The 19,419-nt window shown below is 40.1% G+C and overlaps 2 protein-coding genes across 2 annotated transcripts; both read left to right on the plus strand.

Moving 5' to 3' along the window:
* Window positions 1–218: 218 nt before the first annotated feature.
* Window positions 219–18,582, plus strand: LOC308097940 (actin, cytoplasmic-like; the record flags this gene model as incomplete). Its single annotated transcript, XM_080446101.1, has 8 exons — window positions 219–350; window positions 705–815; window positions 1,222–1,332; window positions 3,510–3,594; window positions 3,721–3,882; window positions 4,303–4,491; window positions 17,117–17,325; window positions 18,439–18,582. 8 exons carry the CDS (start codon window positions 219–221, stop codon window positions 18,580–18,582), a joined length of 1,143 nt encoding a protein of 380 aa, XP_080302227.1.
* Window positions 13,001–15,702, plus strand: LOC308097944 (uncharacterized protein). The gene is made up of 7 exons (XM_080446106.1): window positions 13,001–13,072; window positions 13,218–13,314; window positions 13,452–13,580; window positions 13,885–13,980; window positions 14,205–14,405; window positions 15,403–15,512; window positions 15,685–15,702. The coding sequence occupies exons 2-6, from the start codon at window positions 13,236–13,238 to the stop codon at window positions 15,510–15,512; spliced, it is 615 nt and encodes a 204-aa protein (XP_080302232.1). The 5' UTR covers window positions 13,001–13,072; window positions 13,218–13,235; the 3' UTR covers window positions 15,685–15,702.
* Window positions 18,583–19,419: the final 837 nt, after the last annotated feature.

Consider the following 19,419-nt stretch of genomic DNA (forward strand, 5'->3'; position numbering starts at 1 on the left):
GCAAAACACATAATGTGGTTATGGCGGAAAGTAAAATGGCTGCCAAGGCTAGGGAGCGTTTTTGCGATGGCTCCATATCTGAAAATGTTCAGGGCCCCAAACTGCACAAGTGTACCAGGTTTCACGCTTTTATAAAAAAAGTTAACGATTAACCTAAATTTTTTTTACCAATCCACCGGACTAGGTGGAAATAAAGAACGTATACCCTTGGGTCAAACATGAATGATGATATTGCTGCACTTGTGGTTGATAACGGCTCTGGGACGTGCAAAGCAGGGTTTGCTGGGGACGATAGACCTCGTGCTGTCTTCCGCTCCATCGTTGGAAGGTCCAGATATCCAGATGTCCAGGTTCATAACCACACACACACACACACACACACACACACACACACACACACACACACACACACACACACACACACACACACACACACCCACACACACACACACACACACACACACACACACACACACACACACACACACTCACACTCACACATACACGCAGTCACGCACACACACACGAACGCACACACACACACACACACACACACACACACACACAATCAACTATTTTTTTCTATCAACAAATGATTTGAATACCCCAGTATTCCACATCTGACAAGGACACCATGTGAATTATGTTTTAATAATGTATTTATGTATTTAGAGTGATGGTGGTTATGTTGTTTCTCTCCCCAGGGAAAGATGGTAGAGAAGATAGGAGGTGAGGCCCAGGCGATGAGGGGGATGCGCACCCTCAAATATCCCATCGAACGTGGCATCATAACAAACTGGGATGACATGGAGAAGGTAGGAAGTCTAGGAACACAGAAATACATTCTCATGTGCTGGCTACCCAGTACAACCAATCACTGAACTGAGCCCTAAACTCAAGCCTATACCATCAACACCACAAGCTTCATACTGTATAGAAGGTAGTTGTTGTTATATTGCCAAATGGACATAAACATGTTTTTGTAGCTGAGTTTAGAAAGTGATAAAAAAAACAAAAAACATTACAAAATAAAGAGGAGAATGTGTTCAGTAAGTAAGTGGATACATTACAAACAAGAAATACAATTTAAAATGTAATTTCACCTTTATTTAAATGAAAGGAAAAATGGGAAAATCAGTTATGAAAGTTGTTTTAAAGCTGAAAGTCTGGCTGTTTATCATTTAAGATGTGGCACATTTTGTGATTTTATCTTTTGGATAGATCTGGCGCCACACCTTTGATAATGAGCTTCGCGTGGCCCCTGAAGATTATCCAGTTCTGCTGACTGAGGCTCCTCTCAATCCTAAGGAGAACAGGGAGAAAATGGTGCAGGTGAAGGACAAACATACTATTTCTTATTTTGTCTCTCTCATTCACATAATATATTAATTATTATTGACATGACCTTGAGCCAGAAACATGGCCCCTACTGTTCCTCCTCGCTCAATGCACTGTACAGTACACATCAAAATCCAAAGTCAACTCTGAGAGCATGCCAATGGACATAAGGGACCACGGTTATTTTTAAGCGGTGCTAGCTGCTGCGGCATGTGACTTTGTGTGTATGTACTGTATATTTGTAAGCTATATCTGTATGTATCACCCGCAGCAACACAAACCTGCAACTCATTAACACAAACAGGAGGCACAGCACAGCACAGCACTCACACACAAACCACTTAAAAAGACAATAAGGTAACATAAGGCAGTAGGCAGTCAGTAATAAGGCAGCAAACGCAGTAGGGAGTGATAAGGCAGCAAGGCAGTAGGGAGTTAGTAATAATGGAGCAAAAGGCTGTACTGAGTCAGTAACAAGAACAACCTGTGATAACGGTCTGAAGACAGGTCGCTCCCTAACCAGGCCAGGGAGCGATGGACAGACTCGGGTCAGGCACCGTTGGATGCGCCTCGCCAGCCAGGATCCCTGTCCCGGTATGCCCCCCTCTCGTTCGGGAGCTATCAACGCTTTAAGTCAAAAAGCGTAGATCGACGAGCACCTGCCAGCGAACGCCGTCTGTCTCCGCTCTGAGCAGCACTCTGGCCGGCCACTGTGGGCCAGATTATATGGTAGCACACTTGCATTGCTACACTATATTGTCGCTGTCCAACTCCATTTTCAGCTTAAAAAATAAAATAAAAAATCAACGCTATTGAACACCCTTTTTGTCTGTGTAAAAAAAACAAAAAAACAATGAAAAGTATTCAAAAGCGCTTCTGACAAAACCTCCCAACTCCATTGGATCCTCAAACTGTCCGTCAAACCATGCAACTCCCCCCTCTCCTGTCCTGCTGCTGTTCCACAGCACAGCGCACTGCGCAGTGAGTACACACAGACAGAGGAGCAGCACATAAACAAACGGCAGGGTTTTTCCCCTCGTAGTCTGTTCAAACTATGCAGTGTACCTGTTTATCAAACTTAGCACTGACGCTAATGTTATGAAAATTCTATTCTATTTCTAAAATCTATGAAGTGTTTAATGAGAGCAATGTGACAAGAAATGAGTTCATAGCATTTCTCTCGCTAGTTCTACTCAAACTCCAACTCTGTCGACCCCTCTTTGCAGAAGTTATTGTAATATTTAAAGTCCTGTTTATTATAGGCCTATATGATAAGTGTCATGAAGCATCGGGGCATTAATTCACACGTTGTGATGCATTGTGAGCTTGGAGATCCATTGTTAGCTTTTAGGAATTTAGCCCCATTTGAAACCTCTCCCTCAGCAGCAATTGGAGCTATTGTCAGCTGTTCGGACTCCTAACTCCACTTGAGCTGGATTTCTGTTCGGACAAAACTCCTAACTCCACTTTAGCTGGATTTGGGTAAAGTGTTGATAATATAATGACACATGCAAATATCTGACAATATATAAAGTCACTATACCAACTTTGATGAGGCAGTATTGCTTTGTTTTAAAAATATAAGGTTTTCTTTGTTTCCTGAAAAACGTATAACGTGTATTTAGTTTTTTCATTTACTGAAAAATTTGCGTTTTGGAGTTAGCTGGTTGCTGCTGGACAGCAGATATATGCTAAAGCTATACAAGAACACATACCTGAGATACACAAAGTTTTTGAAGGCCTGCAGACGATCTTCCGACATCTCATGACACCGTTGCTGTTATTATCCTGTTCAGTGAAATGTAATTTTTGTCACTCTGTCTGCCATATCGAAATCTGTAACACGCCCCTCCAGAGCATGGGAAGTTGGGAAGAGATAGCGAACCAATCATCAAAAAGTCCCGCGAAACGCCCACATTTTGAAGGAACTTCCTTTTTTTAAATGTTCAACTGGGCTGTTACCCCAGTCAATAAGGCAGTATGAGCCGGTCAGCAATAAGGCAGCATAAGGCAGTAGGGAGTCAGTATAAGGGAGCATAAGACAGTAGGGAGTCAATAATAAGTTAACATAAGGCAGTAGGGAGTCGGTAACTCATGACTTATTATTGACTTATTACAGTCACTCATTTTAAGTAAAACAAAAAGTATTAATAACATTTTTCATCATCTAGATCATGTTTGAGACCTTCAACTCCCCTGCCATGTATCTGGCCATCCAAGAAGTTATGTCTCTCTATGCCTCTGGTCGGACCACTGGTAAGTGTTATTATACTATTCAGCAAATGTAACCAAATTGACCCGTAATTTGTGTCAGATACAGTGCTGTGGAGATGCACTGGTCTCTGTGGCCCCAATAACTAATTGAACTTCTTGTTTCTCCAGGTATTGTGATGGACTCTGGTGATGGTGGGACCCATGCAGTGCCCATCTACGATGGCTACGCTCTGCCTCATGCCATCGTTAGACTGGAACTGGCAGGCAGGGACCTCACTGGTTATATGATGAGAATCCTGAGAGACAGAGGCTATAGTTTCACCACTACTGGTACGTATTATTCAGAGGCATAAGGTGGGAATTAATGCTGTATTTGCTAACTTTTGTGTGGAAGGAAGCAGTAAAACTTGAGATTGATTAGGAATATATTAATTTTATATTAATATTGGCTTATGGGTGGATGGTGTATGGTGGTTGGGCGTCTGGATTTGATCGGCCAACAAATGTTGTAACGTGATATTCGGATTTGACTGGCCAAGCTTCACATGATGTAGCTGAAAGCAGGCTGAAAATCGAGATATTCAGGCCACGTAGCAGCCTGAACATCCAGTATTTCTAAAAGGCTTGTAGTGGCTATTTTGTATCTGATAATAATCAGTACGATCCGACCTATTTCATCCACCCCCCCTGCACCATTCATTGGAGATTGCGAGAATCTAAATAATTCTGAAACCCCTCCCTCTTGTACAGCGGAGCGTAAAATTGTGCGCAACATGAAGGAGGAACTATGCTATGTGGCATTGGACTTTGAACAGGAGATGAAGAGCAGTTCCAACTCTTCCTCACTGGAGAAGAACTACGACTATACACTGCCTGATGGTCAGGTGATCACCATTGGCAACGAGAGTTTCCGCTGCCCAGAGATGCTCTTCCAGCCCGGTTAGTAGTACAGTATAATACCACTACCGATGATGGTACAGTATTAATATGGGAAGTAATAACAGGAGTGTAGTTCTACATCACTGACTTGAAAACAAGCAATTAAAAGTATAACAATAATCTCTACATCTGCAGCCATTATTTGGGCCAGGATTCTCATGTAATTTGTCATTCAAAGCCTTTCTGTGCATTACTATCTTGATATAGTATATGGATTTGTTTTACTGCAGTTTCTGTCCTTGTTTTGTATCATCAACAGTTATGCACTGTTGGACATTATGTTTCAGTTCAAATGCACACTGTCACTGTTATTGAACTTTAATATGGATAATCTAACATCTAGTGCAGGCCTATCTAAAGGTTAGATTCTAACCATTACTCTGCCCAGAGGAAAGCATAATCCAAGTTTGAGCTCTCATCTCTGGCTCATTTGTTTCTTAAGCCATAAATGAGATCAATGTGAGGCAAAAAGGAGATATCAGCTTATGGCTCCTGTTTCTCATCGTTTTCTCCTGAGAAATAGACTCAGTATGTCTCCGATGGAACCTCTGATGAGCCATACAGGAGATCTAAAAAATGGCTTAATTGTTTCTCAATGTAGCAGAATTGTTGCATCTCAAATGTATGTTTCTCATTGTTTTCTCCTGAGAAATAGACTCAGTATGTCTCAGATGGAGCTCTGATGAGCTATACAGGAGATCTCAAAAATGGCTTAAATGTTGCTCAGTATAGCAGAATTGTTGCTTCTCAAATATAGCTCAGAGTGAGAGCTCAACATAATCTCATTTAGAGCTCTTTAATACTGAGATCGATCAAATCCCATAAGACTCAGATAGGCGCCAGACCTTAATTATTCATAACATATCAAAAGTCTACCAAAATCTGACCACTAGAAATGACTGAAAAGACTCCTTAATTTATTATTCATCATAGACAAATCATTTTGGTGATCCAATTAGCACATATCAATTATAGTTAAGTCATTATAAGCATATTTATGGGTGGCAGTGGCTCAGGGGTAGAGTGGGTCACTGTGGCTGGATGGTAACCGCAAGGTTGCCAGTTCAAACCCGGGCTCCCCCAGAGTTAGTGTCGAAGTTTCACTGAACCTCTACAGTATATTGCTCCTGATGTGCTGGTTGGTGCATTGCATGGTGAATGGGTGAATTGATGCACAATCTATGTAAAGTGCCTTGGATAAAGGCGCTATATAAATGCACCATTTACCATTTATGTTAAAATCTAAAAATGTTCAATGTAATTGGACATTTCTCCTTTTTCCACAAAGACAAAATGTCCAGTATCAGTGATTTAATTTCAGTTATTATTAACAATTTGTTAAAGCCTTCAGGATATCTCATTTGACACCAATAAGGAATGAATTCATTATTACTGGGACTTACTGTGAAATACAAATACAAAAACTGGGAGACCACGTGATAGATTATGAACGTTTGGGAACAAATTCCTTACCAAGAAATAGGTGACTAGTATCATAAACAATTAAAATGAATGCGATTCAACTTCCCTAGGCTCTACTAGGCCTATAGGGAACCAGCTTAAAGTTGGGGTGCCTGCAACCTTATACAGGGATTTTAATTCTGACCTCAATAGCATCGACTACATACCTGGACAAGGAAAGTGGTGCTGTGAGGATATTATTTTTTGATTTTCGAAGCGCCTTTAACACCATACAGCCCCCCCCCCCCCTTCTGAAAGACAAACTGAACAGCATGCATGTTGGCCCACACCTTGTGTCCTGGATCATGGACTACCTCACTGACAGACCACAATACGTCAGGTTGAGGGACTTTACATCTGACACTGTGACCTGCAGCACAGGAGTCCCCCAGGGGACTGTGCTGGCCTCCCTTCTCTTCACCCTTTATACGGCAGAGCTCAGACACTGCACAGAGATGTGCCACCTGCAGAAATTCTCAGATGACGTCGACACCGCCATCGTCGGGTGCATCAAGGGGGAGGGGGGGGGGACCAAGCTTGACTCTGTGGCGGTGATGGCAGAGAAGAGGACTCTGGCTAAGAGTCACTAGCTATTCTAGATGATGACAGTCACCCACTGCACACAGCACTTTTTTCCCAGAAAAGCAAATTTAGTAACAGGTTTTTATCCCAGACAGATATAATTAGGAACTCCTTTATCCCAAGGGCCATTAGACTGTACAATGAATCTATCTATCTATCTATCTATCTATCTATTTTTCTATCTATCTATCTATCTATCTATCTATCTATCTATCTATCTATTCCTACATACAAAGGAAAGCTTTATTAGTTTATTTATATTTCACTCAAATAGTATGAGATATCCACTTTGTAAAATGCCTCAGGGTCAAAGCAATCAAAGATTTGGCACCCCAATATCTTCAAAGTCCAATCTGACCCAACAACCGCCTCGCGCGCTCAGATCAGCCAACGCAGGGAGGCTGGCTGAACATTCACTAAAACAGCCGGGACAATGCTTCACACATCCCAGACTCTTCTCCCTTCTTTTTCTTAAAATATTTTTTTTTTGGCCTTTTCACCTTTAAAGTGGAGATAGACAGGAAAGAGGAAGAGAGAATGGGAGAGACATGCAGTAATAAGGACATGATGAATGGGACTCGAACACGTGACACGCTGACAGGCCAGGGCCTTATGTGGCATGTGCCTGGACCACTTGGCCATGGGTGCCCCCTCTTCTCCCTTCTGGCTCCAAAACTATTCCAATCAAAACTGCAGACAGCACTCCCAAACTGCCATACTGCCATAGTCTTAACACCTATTCAGACCTTCCAGGCGTATATGCAACGGCTAAACTTATGTAATTTAGCATTTTATGTAGACTATAGCACTCTAAAATGTATACTCATAGCTTCAGTGTTCAGATAATATATAATGTATACTCATAGCTTCACTGTTCAGATAATCTACTGTTAGACATATTAGGTTCTTAGCTTGCTTATGATTCTTGATGACTATTTCTATGTATTTGATGTATTACCATGTGTTGTTCTGGCTTACTGTAAATCGTTCTGGATTAAGAGTGTCTGCTAAATTCCTGAATTGTAATTGTAATGTCACCTGGGCCTAGATTGTACATCCTCTGAAGGGTACCCCCTCCAGAGTTAGGGGAGTATGAGGGGTGAATTGTGTGACGATCAGTGAGGGGGCCAAATTGTGGGAGTGGGAGATGTGGTGGCTCTCTAGGTGGGTATTGGGAGGTTGGGGGTGGGTGTGGAGGTCAAGAGGGAGTCCCCTTATCCCCTCTACATATCTGAAGATGAAATAATAAATGAATTGAAACCAAGTCACTCAATTCTTCATGCAAATATTGCAGATCTTTCACCGCTGATATAGGTCACATCTCCCTTTAATTTAAACATATTGGGTGCGACCTTCAGAACCCTATTGCCCGGGACTTTGGGAGATTATCGAAAAAAAAACCTATGCCTAACCCTAACCCTATTATATGTGCGCATTCAGGCTGAGAAGCTGATCAAGAAAAAGAATATCTGGAGCGATTAGTTACAGATTTTGTGCTCGACACCGTACGTAAATTGCAAATGTACTGCTTTTACTGCGGTCGCTTATTCTCTGTGCTCATTGACTCGTACGAGCTCATCTTTGGATATGTTGTAGAGCAAGTTGAGACCTGCGTAACGATGTCGCTTATCGTTTGGACATTCCCTCGCAGCGTTACTAATTTATTTTATAATAAAATGACCGTTGCACGTGCCAACTCACTGAGGGTGTCATAATGCTCTGTGTGACATCTAATTTTATGAAAAAAATATATAGTAGCCTTGTAGGGCCCAGAACACTGAGAAAAAACCCCAAATCAGTCACTTCTGGGTGGTTTGAGCCACTTCCGGGTATCTGCGATGATGGCACCAACATAATTATTAGTTAATAATTAGTAAGTTTGTAGATCTGCTATTTTTACAAGTCTGATGCTTGATTTAACCACTTTCCCAAGGTCGTAGAAGGTCGGGATTGATGTCATTCGATCGGGCGTCCTCGAAATAGGGGGGGGGGGGGTGTTCCTAAGTCCAGAGCTCAATGAATGTTAGGGACCCAAAATAGTGTCACTACAAAGTACTACCAATCGACTCCAAATTGCCTGAAACGTGCTCCTAACATGGGTTGGTCAATTTTGGCCTCAACACAAAAGGGGAGGTCTTAAAAAATATATATACATATATATATTACTATTATTTGTATTATTATTATTATTATTATTATTATTAATATTATTATTATTATTATTATTATTATTACTACTACTACTGCAGGACCGCATTGGAAACAAGTGTTTCATTAAACTTTGATTTGTTATCCTGGGTTTATAAGTTATATTGTGATTTATTTTACCAAAATCTAATCAAATACTATTACTACTACAGCTGCAACTATAGGCTAAATATAATAGTAATAATATATTCTAGATATTAATATAATTAAACATTCTAATTTAACATTATATTTGTATAAATATGTACGTACATACGTATTTAATACTTTTATTATATTGATTATATTATTATGTATATTATAATTATAATGATTAATATCATCTCTATCTATCGATCGATCGATATGTCTGTCTGTCTGTCTGTCTGTCTTAATCTTTAGATAGTAACTATTAATTTAATCTAATTTAATCTTTAGATAGTAACTATTAATTTAATCTAATCTTTAGATAGTAACTTCCTTCTGTAGTTCACACATTACATGTCAGCAGTGCAAGGGTTAAGTGTCCAAACAAGGCAGTGACGTCATACATTCCTTTGATCTGGATAGCTGGTCTGAACCAGTTTGTGTTTGAAAGCCCAGTGACTCAAGGCAGCTGCTGCTGCAGACTGCAAGACGACCATGGAGTTATTTCATTTATTCCTTTTTGGTAGGTGAAACTTAAACAATACATAACTGTGGATAATGTAACTGTTACCTGTATGTTAAGAATATTGGCTGTGATATTTTTGTAGAAAGTGTGTATTTTAAGAGGTCATGCATGCTAGTGTAACCAGGGTTTGAGAAATATAAACATGTATGAGTATGCCCAGTGAGAAAACATTATACAGAAAAACGTCAGCTAAGATAAACACTTATTCTGTAAAGAGTACTTTTATTTTGTCACTTCCTGTTGAGTCAAGCTAAGTCCTGTGTGTAGATCATGTGACTTCCTCTTCCTCTACACATGACATGAGATACAGACAGTAGACTGTGTGGAGCCAAGCCACTATATTGATTAAAAGTTGATAAAGTCAAGCTAAAAACATCCAGAAGCTGTTTATAGATAAGACCACTCATATGGGTGCAACCAGATGAGCCCTGACTTCGTGTTTGAAGTTAGAGGACATATACCAGCATGGTGAGGCTTGTGTGCTAATGTGCTAAAAACGATTAGCATGCTTATGCTAGCGCTAGCCACTAATGCTAATATACACAGGAGTATGCCATTGACTTAAGCTACAAATGCTAGCATGCTAATGCTAACTTAGAGGTGATGATGTGATATGAATGAGGTTGATGTTTACTGTATCAATGAACAACTGGACATGCTGAATGTTTTTGTAGAGTAGTGTTGAACACTCTGATCCTGTGTTTTCACACTAAAAAGATGCACTTTGGTTTTAAAGCTATTTTTTACTGCATGTGTCTGTATAGGCTGCCTTCCCTGCATTAACTGAGGTGGCCATTGCAGTATACAGGTCACATAGCAAATGTTTGATACTGGTGTAGCAATGTTATGCCATTATTATGTAAAGAGACATTGTTTATTTTTGTTTAAAGGATTTATTTGTAATAGTCCTGATTATTTGAATTTGATTAATTTATTTTGTTTTGATGAATGGAATTTTACAGTAATTAATGTTTATTGGTTAAATTGTAATTCCTGTTAATGTGAGTAATAGAGATAATTTCATGAATGAAGCTAAGCTTTATTTTATGTTATGGTCCCCTATACCATATAAGGAAATGAATACATTCTGATCTTACTTATTGTAGGTCAGGTTTTTTGGAATCGCTTGGAGTTTGATTCTGCTTGGACACCTTGATGTTTGATGGCGAGCTACCCAACCCAATGGAGATGAACCAGAAGATCAACTAACAATAGCATGCAGAAGATAGAAGACTGAATCCACTGACTGTCTTGATACACAGTAAGTGTAAGTAAGTAAAATAATCATATTTGAACTGGTGACCCCCCAAAATAATCATATTTGAACTGGGGACCCCCCAAAATAATATTTGAACTAGAGACCCCCCAAATTAATCCTATTTAAACTAGAGACCCCCCAAAATAATCATATTTGAACTGGAGATCCCCACCCTGACAAGCACTTGGAATTGTAGGAGTTGAGGCATTCAATTTAGCTTGACTAGTCTGTTTCACTGTTAAATATTGTGATATTAGCAGATCTACAAGCTCACAATGTCTCACACTGCGAGGCGTTGTGTGCTTGTAGATCTGCTATTTTCACAATTGTAGCCTCTTTCTAATATAATTTGACCAGTTTTTATATAATAGTATAGTTTGATTATTACTTAATACAGTAATGGTATTTTTTCATTTCATTTTCCTCTTATCTTTTTGTTAGGTATTAAATTGTCACTTTACTGTTAACTGGGGACCCCCCAAAATCATTTGGGGAACCCCCTGAGGTCCTGACCGACAGGTTGAGAACCAATGATATAGATATTCTCTATTTTCACAATTGTTGCCTCTTTCTTATATCATTTGACAATTTGGCCAATGTTTGACCAGTTTTTATAGTATAGTTTGTTGTTTACCTTTGATTCAGTAATGGTCTTTTTCTTTCTTTTTGAGGCAATAAAAAGGTCTAAAAGTCCTTAAATTGTCACTTCACTGTCATCGGGGGACCCCCCCCCACCAAAATCATGTGGGGACCTCCCTGGGGGGACAATTAATACTGCAGGGTTAGACAGTGGCACACGTTGTGAGGGTGTAGGCTGCCCATTATTGAGAATGTTGCCCAAAATAGGGACACCAGGTTGAAATCAGACTATTATTATTATTAGTAATTCGTATTATTATTATTAGACTGTGGCTTATGTAGTTTGTATATTTGGCTGTTTGTCTTGACTGTAAGGCCCTTTGCAACTGTCTTGTCTAGCCTCATGTATACATATGCCAGTGGTTGCCAGTGGTTATTTGTTTAATTCTCTTTTTTACTATTACTTAGTTATTTCTTATTGGCGTCTAGACATTACCAAACATTGTTTCTAATGTATATTATCCTTTTATCCCTTGCCTCATAGAGCACTACCCAATGTTGCAGGACAGATATGCAGCCAGTGGAGCTAAGTGAGTAAGCCACTATTCATGTTAACACCACTGATACCTGGCGGACAAATGACAAACATCTGACACTCATCATGGCATGATGTGGCAACATGTGTATGAATTCAGTTTCTGCTATTAGAAACGTAATGCCAGGTTACACTTTTAAATTGTAATTGTTTATTTTTGTTATGTTTTCTGGCAGTCTGGAAGAGCCAACTGAGAGCCTAAGACCAGACCCAACAAGGATGTTTCCCAGGTCTTGGACCTTGAATAACAACCCAGATGGGCCTTTATTGACCCATGCTTCAAAGAACTGGAACATGTAAGCAAATGTATTCCTTTGAAGTAGGCCTGCATGTGCTTCCTTACCTGGTTAACACCAGGCTCTACTTTTCTAATATTTGTTGTCTCTCTGTGATCTCTCTCTAGTTATGGATGAACACCTGTAGATCCTCGTTGGAGGAATGTGAACTGACCCGCTCTCTCTCTTTATCTGTCTGTGTCATAGGATGAACTCTGACAAATCCTCGATTGATGGAACTCCTACTTTGTACCCAAAGTGATCCGCTGTGGGACCTTATACAGTATGAAAAGCAGCTGGACAAAGGTAATTACTGTTTCTGACAGAGTATCTCATGAAAGTATACGCTTTTTTAAATAACTGGCAGCTGTAAATTAATGTTTTTAACATTGCAGCACGCCTGACATGTCTCCATCACATGAAGTTAGGACATACAGGCTATGCTCACATCCTTGAGGTAAGAAATGTGCATATATGGCAATTTTTATATTTGACTATAAGATTCCGAATGCAACGCATGAATTTTCTGTGATACCTGTGAACCTTGTGATACCTTTTACCCCGATCTACAGCCATACCCTCCAGCCTCTTCTACACAGGCCTGCCGACCAAAGTGATCCGCTGTGGGACCTTATATGAAAAGCAGCTGGACAAAGGTAATTACCGTTTCTGACAGAGTATCTCATGAAAGTATACGCTTTTTTAAATAACTGGCTGCTGTAAATTAATGTTTTTTAACATTGCAGCACGCCTGACATGTCTCCATCACATGAAGTTAGGACATACAGGCTATGCTCACATCCTTGAGGTAAGAAATGTGCATATATGGCAATTTTCATATTTGACTATAAGATTCCGAATGCAACGCATGAATTTTCTGTGATACCTGTGAACCTTGTGATACCTTTTACCCCGATCTACAGCCATACCCTCCAGCCTCTTCTACACAGGCCTGCCGACCTGTTGATGAGGTATGTTTTCTTTAGATTTAACCCATTTAGACCTACAAGCTCGTAGCACAGCACTCGGTGCTGCGCTATGAGCTTGTATAGTAGCCTATAGTTTTGATGATTTTTGACCAAGTACAATTAAGGGCCTTTTGTCTTTTCTGCACAGCCGTATGCAGCTACATATATGGACTTGGATCAGTGGAACCAAGAAACACCCAGTGTACTGCAACCTCCATCTCCGTCCAGTGATGCTCCAGTAGAAGGTGTGGTTCCTCAGCTAAGTGTCAGCAGACTTGGCACTGTTGTCCTTAAAATTCAGGATTCATAGATGAGTTTTGCATTCTACTTTTTTTTAAAAAACTTTTCTTTACAGTTTTTGACGTGCTTTCAATCTTTCTAGGTCAACCAAATCCATCTGACCAGAGCATACCAGAGGGTCAAGGGTGGCAGCCTTGCGACTCTTGTCGGTCTGAGGTGGAGAAGCTCCAGCTCCAGTTGAGGAGGATAACCACTGTGCTCTCCAGTATCAGTAAGTTTTATTGCCTGTAATGTTGCAGTTTTCAGTTGTCTGCTAATTTCTTTGTCTCACTTGAAACTTTACTTTATCCTGTACCTGTTTTGTGAGTTCTCTGACATGACTGGAAAACATTGGTATCCCAAAATAAAACTGTTTTCTGTTTACTGAAGAGCTGGGGAGATCGACCCCTCCTACTGAACAAATACTCATCAATGACTGCTATCAGAATATACTGTAGAGCTATATAGAACAGTACTCAATCTTATTGTTTTACAAATACACTCAGTAGACTCAGATTTTTTTGTCTTTGTTCTAGGCTCTGAGCAACTAGACGCACTGAAGGGCTTTATCACCCTGGTCGGTGACCTAGAGTCTGGAGTGTCCAGTCTCGGGCAGCAGGAGCTATATCCAGGTATGGATGTATACGTTTGCCATACATTTCACACTGAACCTGACGTTCTTGGTAGCGAGTGATCCGTGTTGTGAGCTGCAACTAGATAGTGAAGTTTTCAGAAGGTCACAGTTGTCTGTTTTCATGGTGCACTGAGCACAGAAAGGGGTCAGTAGCTGAGCCTTACAAGTGCAAAACTGATGTCTTAAAATGCAGTTTGTTAATTGCTCGCTCTCTATTCACAGGCTGTGGACAGATGATTTCATCTGTGCAGCTGGCAGCCATACACCAGCATGCCAGGAAGGACTGCAAGAGGCTATTCCACGCCTTGTTCGAGGTGTTCTTCACCCATGAGGAGTGCCGCAATGCCGTCGTATACGGAAAGCATGGTGTCATCCCAGAGGGGAAGAACAAACTGGATGAGGCGAAGAGGGATGCACTGTTCAGTAAGTATTTGTCACACCACTAGTTCCTCAGAGTAGTGTTATCGATGGCCAGTCAGTGGAGTTGGTAACCACTTATAGATATATATCCACCTGATTCGAATGCTATCAATGCATTGAATGGGGAAATAGGCGAGTTTATTAGACCTTTGAATGGGCGAAATAGGCGACCTACTTACCTACCCGCGATTTATCAGACCATTCATTGGGTGTTATCAAGACATACTGATCTACCAACGGAGATGACTTTAATAGTTCAGTTTAGGTTTCGGTTTTGGTTTCGGACCATGACGGAGGCGCGCAGTCACAGGCGAACTGTCACCCCGTGAAGGACCACCGAGGGAGCTAAGGCGACCGAGTTGCCGTCCTGAACGGTGTGACGTTCGCCTGTGCCTACTCAGCGCCGTTCGAGTTATGTACCGATAGGCACAGAATCGTAAATATTGTTGTGGGGACTGCTCCGCCTCCAAGTAGGTCAGTAGCTCCTGAATGAATGGTCTGATAAATCGCGGGTAGGTAGTAGGTCGCCTATTTCGCCCATTCAAAGGTCTAATAAACTCGCCTATTTCCCCATTCAATGCATTGATAGCACTCGAAGCCGGTGATATATCTTGGGGTATCTTGTGACAATGTATACACATGTCTGTCTTACTGTGTTGTGTTTTTAGGGCTTTTATTATCTGCTGTAAAAGGCCCAGCTTGGGACATATAAATATACTTGATCCTTGACAAGTCTTGGTTTTGTAAATTATATTCTCAATTTATGATGTCACCAATACATTATCATTGGGGAATTTGGCTGCCTTTGTGCAGTAAAGAAATGCTGGTTTCAACATGTTGCGCTGGTGGGACGTACAGTACACTCTGAACCAGGTTGGCCTCGTCTGTGGCTATGCTGTGCTCAGTCTGTAGAGAGTCATATAGTCTTTACAATGTATATATTTAACCGGGGGAAACCCATGTTGACTGACTTGTGTCATGTCATCTTCTCTGTCTGCAGACTACGTCTTGCGGTGTTCCTCTCTGGCATCATGGACAAATGTTTTCACTGCAGAGGGCTTGAAGAAAGCCATGACCAATAAGTGCCGAAGCCGTGCTGCAAAGGACTAGGTACCCCAGTGTTTTTGGCAGCAGAACTACTGTTTTGCTTGTGGCAATATGTTAAAGATGATGCACTTTTGCACTTAAAGGACCACTTTTCAACCTGCTTTCATAAAATTGGTCCTCACTAATGTTCATGATAAAATACTACCCTTTTTTTCCTACTCGGTCTGTCTCATAGGAGGGCTGTGGGCAGTTCAGAAACCTGTCCACCAGTGACATCATCAATTCACGATAATACAAATCTAAATATGTTTTAAAAATATCTTGTTTAATAAAAAAAAAACTGCCAAACGATGATGTCACTGGTGGATGGGTTTCTGAACTACCCACAGCCCTCCTATGAGACACAGACAGAGTAGAAAAAAATTGTAGTATTTTATCATGAACATTAGTGAGTACCAATTGTATGAAAAGTGGTGAAGTGGTCCTTTCAACTTTTATGTACATTTTGATGCCAATACTTTTAATTATAATATATAATAATTTTTTTATATATATATAAAGAAATTAGTCAGCTCAAATCTGATCACATTATGGGACTAGTCGTAAGGTCATTAGGCTGGCTGTGGGTTAGGTTACAGGTCGGCTGTGCGGACAGGACCTTCTTAGGCATTAGGAGGGCTGTATCTCAAGGGGGGTGCTGGGCGAGCCGAGACCTAACGCAACAGGTTGCCTCCCACCTGGCATCAGTGGATACGATTAGGTAAAGGAGATATTCGTACTGGTCAGATGGTGTCTTAAATAGCTCTGTATAGAGTCAAGATGAAAGGGCAGCCATATCATCTGTCTTCCAAGTGTTGTGAAATAATGTTACTGTGACTCATGATCATCTAGGAGCTTGACATGTCCTATCGTTAATAACCATGTTTGCTGTGTAAACCTTCGTCTGCAATAAACTCCAGATCTACTTTCTCCAACGTCGTTGTCTGTCTTACATTCAAACCTTCTTGCACGCACCAAGAATACTCAACAGTTTTTCATATAATGTGATGCATTATTGTAGTGGTTTTCAACCAGCATGTGGTTGAGGCATTGTTTGTGGCACAATTGAAGCTGGGTTTTTTTTTACATTTAAAAATAAATTAATGATTTTATATTTATTAGCATGTTCACTGTTTCTCCTATAAAGCTCAATGTGAGAAAGGGGAAATTAAATCTCAATTATTGCTAATGTATGTCTCAATGAGAAGCTAAAGAGACCTCACCTATGTCTCATTTAGCTCTCAAATACAGCTCTTAATGTATCTCGCCTATGTCTCATGCATCTCTCAAATACAGCTCTTAATGTATCTCGCCTATGTCTCATTTAGCTCTCAAATACAGCTCTTAATGTATCTCGCCTATGTCTCATGTATCTCTCAAATACAGCTCTTAACGTATCTCGCCTATGTCTCATTTATCTCTCAATACAGCTCTAATGTATATACCCCTGTCTCAAACTATGTCTCGTTTCGGCTCCTAATATTCAAGTTAGGAGCCATAAGAATCCATAGGTGATCTTTAAATGATCTTCAAATGAGAAATAAAAGCTGGTTGCTCAAGAGAAGCATCTGAGATTAAAATGAGAAGCAGATTTTTCCTCTGGGTGTGCCTCTGTCTCTCTTACTCAGGAGAGGCATATTCTTTCCTGGGTCCAGGTAAGAATTATGTAGGGATCCATGAGACCATCTACAATAGCATTATGAAATGTGACATGGATTTCCATAAGCAACTGTACAACAACATAGTGCTGTCCGGAGGCACCACCATGTTCCCAGGTTTTGCTGACCGCATGAAGAAGGAGATTTCTGCTCTTGTTCCTCCCGCCATCATAACAAAGGTACATGCTGCATGCATACAGTACATACACAAACTTTAGTACACAGAGAACACACCTATTTGATATTGCCCGCTAGTATAGGCTGGGCCTAGGCAGGAGCGGGTGGGCACGCATGCACGCGCGCTGCATGCGTCCCCGATCCGTGCGCGCAAAGCGAATAAATAAGAAGAGAATAAGAGAAGAGAATGGAAGAGAAGAGAGAGAGAGAAGAGAATTTATTTGCGGTTTAGGGCGGATTTTGGGCGTTTTGGGGTGTTTTTTTGTTACTTTATTTCGGTTCTAGGTTTTAGGGTTAGGGTTATGTTATTTAATTCTTATTTTTGCCAGATTTTACAATTTTGTTTTATAAAAAAATGTATTGTAAGAAAATAAAAATAAAAATGTGTCTTTTTTTTTTTTTTTTTTGCAAAATCGATTGGGTGGTTCAGAAGGAACTTTTTGCTCTTGTTCCTCCCGCCATCAAAACAAGGGTACATGCTTCGTGCATACAGTACATACACAAACTTTAGTACACACGGAACACAACAATTTGATATTGTCAGCTGAAGTGGGCCTATCCGTAATGTCTCCAGGTAATTTTACATTTAGGTCAATATTAAAGAGCCATACTGGTGGCATGGAATGCTTAGGGCAATTCTCTACAAATCACTGTATACTTGACATAATTGCAAACAGGACTTGCTTGAGATAAGCGATCCAACATGCTCAAAATAACAGTGCAGCTATTCTTTGTCAAAGTTGTTATTGTTGTGTTTTAATGTATTTTAAAGTGCAGATTGATTTGAAAACTCAAGCCAAACATCCATAATTTACTAACCGCACAATTACAGTATGTTTCGTCAACATTAAATAGATAATTCAGGTATGTTGAGTATACAACATGTTTTAATACTGATTGTAATAAATACAGTAGGCTACAAACCATAAACTACAATAATACATCTAATGCAAAACCTTTGGGACTGCAGCTCCTTATCCAATTGGAACTTTCAAACACAAATTGTGTCTCCTTATTGATCACAAACGTTAAACAAAAGTAAATAATTATTTGTTTCAAGAATACAGTAATACATTAAGAATACATTAATCTTATGAACTCTCCCTACTCTGCAGATCATTGCTCCTCCTGATAGGAAATACTCTGTGTGGATCGGTGGTTCCATCCTGGCTTCTCTCTCCACCTTCCAGCAGATGTGGATCAGCAAGCAGGAGTATGACGAGACTGGTCCCTCTAACGTCCACCGCAAGTGTTTCTAGAGAGACAAACTCTCCACGCATCCCATTCACTGCTTACCAACCAAGGGAAAAGCAAACTTCCGAAGATATACTGTATATTCTGTGAACCCACATGGAATATCGTTTTGGTTTTCTTTTTCTTTGTACAGCCTACATGATGGTAATTAGTATCCATTTCGGGCTGTGAGTGTGATGCAAGGAGTTCACATTCGACCCTGTCATCATGCTTTAATAGGTGGTTTAGGACCTAAAGAAAATAAGCATGTTATTATTAAGTTGATAAGTCAAGATATCACTGATGTCTCTTGTACATAAATGAGGAGAAATAACAGGAGGAAGGTGTGATTCTGAACTGCATGCCCAAAATATGCCAGCAGCAGCAGCACAGCTACAGAAGGATATTTATGTGATACACCTCTCATATCTATGGAAGTTTTTATTGGACTTGATTAGTTGAAAGCCACAAAACACAACTGACAAATGTGTGACTTCATTCACATGTATTTGACTATTTTACTAGTTGATTTGTGTTGTGTAAAGTCATATCCACAAAAATATATTATGTCTTCTTACATTTTTACACTTTTATGGATCCATTTCTGCATGTCGAGTGATATTTGCATTTTTGTGAAAATGTGTCCAATTTGTACCACAGCAATCTGTAAAATTCATCCCACAAATGCACTTTGTTACTTGCAACCTGCAAAAACTAAATTGACAGATGTATTTAGGCTACTACCCACACATACTGTATATATTATTTTATTTTGTGTTGTGTAAAGTCATATCCACATGTACTATTTATGACAATGTTTATTAAGGTAATAAAATCAAGTCTAAAGTTCGGCAAAAACCCAC

The sequence above is a fragment of the Gymnoscopelus braueri genome, assembly GCF_963280865.1.
Source record: "Gymnoscopelus braueri genome assembly, chromosome: 13".
Taxonomy (NCBI): Eukaryota; Metazoa; Chordata; class Actinopteri; order Myctophiformes; family Myctophidae; genus Gymnoscopelus; species Gymnoscopelus braueri.